Raw genomic sequence first — 6,992 nt, forward strand, 5'->3', positions numbered from 1 at the left:
GCTTGCCAGGCAGGCGCTTTTGCCGCTGAGCTAAATCCCCAGCCCCAACCTTTGCATTCTTAATTGCATGGATTTGAGTCTTGTCTTTTCTTTCTTTTTTCTTTTTGGTAAATTTGGCTAAGAGTTTGTCGATTTTATTTAATCTTCCGAGAACCAACTCTTTGAATTGATTCTTTGTATTTTCTTAGCATCGATTGCATTAATGTCTGCTCTGATCTTTATAATGTCCTCCCTCATATCAGCTTAGGAATTGGTTTGCTGTCCTTTTTCTAGAAGCTGGAGGTTTAACATTAGGTTATTTGAGCTTGCTCTGTTTTTCTGATATGGGAATTCACTGCTATAAATTTCTCTCCCAGGACAGCTTTTATTTTGTCCTATAAGTTCTGGTATCTTGTACTGCCATTATCATTTAATTGTAGAAACTGTCTAATTTCTTCTTTAATGTCATCTGTGGCCCACTGGTTGTTACATGTTATTTAATTTTCATGTGTTTATGTAGTTGGTTGTGATTTCTTTTCCCATTTACTTCAAATTTTATTGGCCTATGGTCTGATAATCTGCATGGGATAATTTCAGTTAGTTACCATATTCTGTGAGCTAGAATGTGGTTTATTTTGTAGACTTTCCCATGTGCACCTGAGGAGAATGTCTACTCTAATGTTCTGGGGTAGAACACTCTATAGATATCTACTAACTCCATTTTGTTCAAAAGTTTGATTCAGTTCTGATATTTCATTACTGATTTTTTGCCTAATTGATCTATTTGTGACAATGGGGTATTGAGGTCCCCCATACAATTGTCTTAGCTTACTTGATTTTTATGTCCATTAATATTTGTTTTACACAGTTGGGTGTACTGGTATTTGGGGCATATATACTTATGATTGTTATCTCTTCCTTTTGGATTGCTCCCTAAGCACGTGATGACCTCCTTCATCTCTCTTCATGAGTCTTGGCTAGAAATCCACTTTGTCTGCATTTCTTCTGAGTTCCTATCCCATGGAGTATTGATTTCCATCCTTTGATTTTCAGTCTGTGAATTTCTTTTTGAATTAAATGTGTTTCTTGTATGAAGCATAATGTTGGATCTTGCTTCTTGATCCATTCTGCCAGGATGTTCATTTTGATTGGTGAATTGAGACCATTAACACTGATGCTTATAATTGATACGTATTGACTTATCCATGTCATGTTATTTTCCTGTTGTTGGTTCCCTATCTTTCCCCTTTAACTGCTTGCCTTACCTGCTAGATTTATTCTGTTGAGGTTCATAAAGTTTTAGTCCTTGTTATCTATTTCTAGAATGTCCTTCAGAACACTTTGGAGTGTTGATATGGTGATCATGAATTTCCTAAGGTTTTCTTTGGCATGGAAGTATCTTATTTCTTCATCAATTTTGAAAGATAGTTTTGTAGGGTCCATCAGTCTGGGTTGGAGGTTATTTTCTTTCAGAGCTTAAAATAGTTCATGTCAAACTCTGCTTGACTTGAAGGTTTGTGTTGGAAGTCTGAGGTGATTCTGATGGGTTTTCCTTTATAGATGGTATGTTTCCTTTCTCTAACACCTTTTAATATTATGTTCTTAGAAGTGTTGAACTTCTGGAATCTTGACTGTTTTTATAGGCCTTGGTGCAATTTTTTTTTGATCATGGCTACTTGGAGTTCTGTATGCATTACTTATTTATACGACAAATTCTTTTGTTCTACTTGGAAAACTTTCTGCCATTACTTCTATGTACAGGTTTTTTTTATGCAATTTGCATTATTCCCTGCTTTTTATTGACTCTGAGCAACCTTATGTTATTCATCTTTGCATCATATAGCAGCTGTTGAATTGATTTTTGTGGTCCCTTGCTATTTTTAAAAAATCTTTCTTTTCCTGATCAGTAACCACAATCCTGTCTTCTGTATCTGATATTCTGTCCTCACATTGACTCATTCTGCTGTGTATACTTTCCCTGGAATTTTTAATCTCCTAAATATCTGTTTGAATTTGTTTCATGGATTCCATTTGATACCTTCATTTTCCTAAGTCCCTCTAGTTTTTTGTCTGTATCTGCTCTAGAGTCATTAAGCATGTCTTTCATTACAGTCACCATCTCTATAGTTATCTGAAAAATTATTTATTTAATTTTTTCTAGAGCTTTGTTTCTTCCACTGTTACCACTTCAAAAAGTATAGGTGGGTGGCTTTGGAATTTTTCTACTTCATTCTCCCCTGTTGCCTTTGCTGGAAGTGTGGAGTTGCATCTTGCTTAAGTGTCTTCTCATTTTTTTTTTAGTTTAATTCCTGGGTTGATGCTTGTAAATTGCTTATGGTGCATAGCTTTATGGCTAATATTTAGAACCCTTAGGAAATGACTACTTCTCAGAGATGTCTTGCAGGTGTAGCTGGCTTTGAGGTTTTGTGTTTATTCTAAGATCCTGCCATTTCAGTTTATTGGGGATGAGAAGTTGCTGCCTACTTGGCCCCAGCCCTGGTTCTTTGGCAGTGGCCTGTTGTATTATATATGACCCTTGAGTAATCTCAATCTTGGTATACCAGGAAGAATAACTACTTAGAGCACTTATGTCACCTTGGGTAAAGTAGTACAATCAGCAGTAACAATAACATGAAATACAGCCTAGAAGATGACAAACTGTGGTAATTATTTGCCATCTTTAACCATATGAACTAGATTTGTGGTTATATAACAAAACCTAGATGAACCAGGAAACTGTATATAGTAAATAAGCTTTAGAAAGCAAGTAACTACAGTCATGCACTGTGTAGGAATGTTACAGTCAACACGAGCATGTCTAAGACAGTATTGTGATAAGACTACACTATAGCTGCACAATTCCTACGGCCTGGCATCATTAATTCCCTGCAAACATCTGAGTGCAGCACACTATTTACATGTTTGTAGTGATGCTGACAGAAATAAACAGTGTACTGTCAGTCGTATAAAGTACAGTGTATGCAATTATGTACAGCACATAATAAACTTGATAATCAAGGTATCTTAATGATAATAAGGTATCTTACTGGCTTCTGCATTTACTGTGCTATTTTTTCAATAACTATTTTAGAGGTACTCGTACTTATAAGAAAGGTTATTGTAGATCAGTATGCCATTTCACAATGGCAGCAGTCTCATACACCTTGTGTTTCCTGTGTCTCTTGATTGCATCAAGAGACTATGTTGACCTGTACTATCTGGGTCTCTGTATGAACACTCTGTAGTGTTTAAGGTAAGGAAATAGCATGACACAGTGCTCAGTGCTTGTCCTTTTCAGATATATGTAAAATACCCATTCAAGACATAAAGTATTCACTCACTTGCTAGCACTGAAGTTGCCATTACAGCCCCCAAACCCAACCTCAGATATAATGATCACAAGAACTATAACAAAAAGAAAGCTGAGAAAATGAACACATTTTCACTCTTTACTAATTCATCAGTCATCAACTTTATTCCAGATTTTGATTTAGGCATTTTGATACACAAGAATATTTCTTGTTGACTATATTAAAGTTTATAAGAAAAAAGATACTGTAAGTCACTGAGATTAATAGAGAAGCCTCAAAAATGATGGGAGTAAATAAGAGCTGCCAGTTCTACAGAGTCCAGCAGGATGAACAGGAATTTCCAACAAGTAAAATGTCCAGTATAATTTGTCATATAGTTATAGGCCTAACAGCTTCTTTTTATACCCAAGAGACTGCAAATTGACTCTGAAGCCTCATTCCTGAAATGACACAAACATATGGCCTAGTAAATTGTCATGTTTCGTTCACATATGATTGTCCTTAAGAAATTATTTATGAACTCTAATTTTACTTAAGTAAACTTCATTTAGAAAAACAGCAGTGGCAAAAAATGATAGTGAAACATCATCATCCATTAGCCAAATATAAGGTTGTTGAAAAGCCAAATTTTCTATATAGTATATGATTCAAACCCCAGAAAGTACTGGAGCTACCTAATAAGGGAAGTCATTAGGAGTGCACAGCTGCTACACAGAGCAGAAAAATGTAACACAAAATCACAAGAGAAAGGTTTTTCACCAAGCAGATGTAACAGACCTTAGGAGCATGCAGGCTTTTTTTTTTTTTTTTTTTTTTTCTCATAAAGAAGGTGCATAGCAATTACAAGTGTTTCCCATAACATTTACATTAAGCATAATAAAAAGAAGAAACTTATTCCTTTATATTCACAAAGCTTTTTCTAGGAAAAAGACTCCTCTACAAGGAGGAACTTGCTGCTATCAAAGAATTTAAGGTATTAAAAAGCGTTATTATCTGTTCTAATGAACCATATTCTAACCATTTTGCAGTTATTAGATGCTGTAGGTACTGAATTTTCCATAACTGTAGGCTTTCTCAGCTATCCATTAAAAACAAAAGCCCCACAGGCAATAATTTAACCCATCTCTTTGGGGAAAAGTTATTTCATGACAGTTCTGGTCTGTTTCATATAAATGTGATGAACTCTGCTGTTTCCTCTGCTGTTCTGAAAGAGTTTAAAATCTGTAGTTTCACAAATGCTACTTTAAAGGGCCTGAGGCTGCCGTTGGCTCTCTAAAGTGAGCAAAAGTATGGACACAAAGTAATGAGTCTGATATGTTAACATCTACCAGAACGTAAGCCATGCTGGGCACTCTCAGAACATGGGAGCTTTTGGAACTGCCTTAAGAGCCTGAAGCATGTTCTCTTTGAATTGAGTCAAAAGGCAGAAAATGTTGAAAATGGATTTGTATTCTGAAATGCACTAAGTCAATCTATATATAAGGCCTAGAAACAAGCTGACATGCTTTTGGAAGTCATACCTTTGGCATGTTATTGAGATATCCTGAGAGATTTTAGCTACTGGTATTCTAGTCTGAGATTCATTTTGGTTACTGATTTTTTTCCCCTGTTGTGTGGATCTGACCACCCTAGCTATGGACAGTAGCGGGGCCTCCACTGAATATAATGCAATTGGCCAGGACTGGATGGGATCAGCTCTCTGTGCTGTTTAAAGCAGTCATTCAATATGGCCAGTCAACCTCTTTTGTTATCTAAACTCTCTGGTCCTGTCCTTTGCCTCTACTTCACATATTTTCAGTTATGCGAATGATGGAAAACAAAGAATAGTCATAAATAATGTTAAATCTGATGTTATTTGAACTCATAGATTTTGCCTAAGGTTCTGATTGTCTTGTGGATAATAATGTCCATCTGTAATTCCTTGCAGTACTGCTTGGCTCATTTAGATTCTGATAATATGATCTGATCCTGGAGTGGCCTTTCTCAGTCAAAACTGGCATTTCAAAATTAATGTAATATTGGCAGGTATTAAAACCCTTTCAAGTGACACTGGCCCTGACAGAGTGTGCATACTGAAGTTACCTGTTCAGCACTGATAAACAGTTTAAAATTAAGCCTAGACTTTATCTTTATTGTTCGTATCACAAGCTTGAATCCTCAATTGGAATATTCTGGATATTAACAGGTATACAGCCATAGAAACAGACCAGTAGAAACAGAAACTTTACAACAAAGACCAAAACGGAACAAATAAAAACACTACCATTTGATATAGCCAGTCTTCAAAGATGAAGTAAGTGAGTCTGAGGTCACTGATGTGAGAGGGTATCTAAAGAGTACACGAAGACCTACTGCCCTTGAAGACCATCTTTCCTACTATTCTGGGACTCCATTCAAAGACAAAGCCACACCTAGAAATTTTTCCTCTCAGTCAGCAAAGCAAGACTGGAAAATCATCTTAGAACTGGCCAACCAGTATGAGATCAAGTATGTCCACTGTTCAGGCAAGGCTACATGTGCGTGAAGGGACCGGCCCACCCAAGACTGGTGCGGTGAGGTCAGGACTAGCCAGTGCTTGTGGAGTACGTGACACACAGCTGATCCTCCCACCTCACATACTCTCCTCAGGTCCCAAAGTCACGTGGGCTGCAACACTGACTTTGCTGTTCCCATACTCTGAAGCCTCTGGGTAGACTCCAGACTCCTTTACCACCACGCCTTTCAAGGCCCTATGCCATCTTCCACACACATCCTTCCAGGCTCAGTTTCCACTCTGTGCCCTTTGGAAGGGCTGTAGGGCTTTGTGCTCTTTGGTTGATTGTCTTTCACTTTGCTAAGGTGCCTCTGGTTCTCTTCTCCTACTGCCTCTGCCCTTCAGAAAACCAGATCATCTTTGGAGATTCCACCATATCACTCATGATCTTGTAACATTTTGTGTACAGTGTGTGAAATTTAGCTCACTCCTTTCCTCCCACCCTTCATGAAAGCTACTTCATTGACTATAACTGTACCAATAGGAAGGGTTTAAATACGATTAAGATAGTCAAGACTGAACTGGGATTGTGACGCAGATGATCAGGGTATGCTGTGGGTCAATCCCTGCCTTCTTGCAGGCAGCAGTCTTTGGGCAGCAATACCTCTCTGCCCAGGGACTTCCCTGTGATGTGTCATCAGTAGCCCTTGAAGTCTGCATTCATTAAACATAGTGATTGTGGCCACCGTTGCCCCCGAGCATGGGCTCAGGTGGACAGAGTTTTGCTCTTGCATTAAGATGAACAACCAGCCCAGGTGTAGCTCAGCTGCTTAGGTATAGTACGGACCATCTCCCGGAGGACCTTGTGAAAGGGTTGTGCACCTCCGTTCTCAACTCTGCACCCTATCTTCAGACTTCTGATTCCTCTAACCCCTGCTTCTTAGTTATGTTGGCTCCTACAGCTTTGGAGGTCTCCCCGTTTGAAAGAGCTTGCTTGGTAGTGCACCGTGGGAAGCCTTCTGCTTATGACTGTGGGCCAAGGTTGCTAACCTTTTAAAAAACATTCTGAGAAGCTGCTTCCCGGGTAGGTCAGGATGATGAAGTCACCTCAGGTAGTGAAGTAAATGGAACCACCCAACAGTATCCAGAGACAAGGACTGCTGTTATTTCTAGTGGCTGTAAAGTCGTTCCGAGCTACGATGGCACCAGATTTTCAAACTCTCCGCAAC

At 38.4% G+C, this 6,992-nt stretch overlaps 1 protein-coding gene across 1 annotated transcript in view; it reads right to left on the reverse strand.

The window, feature by feature from the left end:
• Nucleotides 1–3,325: 3,325 nt before the first annotated feature.
• The window catches only part of LOC106147089 (receptor-type tyrosine-protein phosphatase gamma-like), a gene marked incomplete in the record, with an annotated part of 55,587 nt that continues 51,920 nt past the window's right edge, over nt 3,326–6,992 (reverse strand). Inside the window, 1 exon segment of the mRNA XM_013506947.1 lies at nt 3,326–3,730. Within this exon segment, the coding sequence (XP_013362401.1) occupies nt 3,690–3,730 (41 nt within the window).

This window comes from Chinchilla lanigera, unplaced genomic scaffold (assembly GCF_000276665.1).
Source record: "Chinchilla lanigera isolate Chin_1 unplaced genomic scaffold, ChiLan1.0 scaffold00116, whole genome shotgun sequence".
Lineage (NCBI taxonomy): Eukaryota > Metazoa > Chordata > Mammalia > Rodentia > Chinchillidae > Chinchilla > Chinchilla lanigera.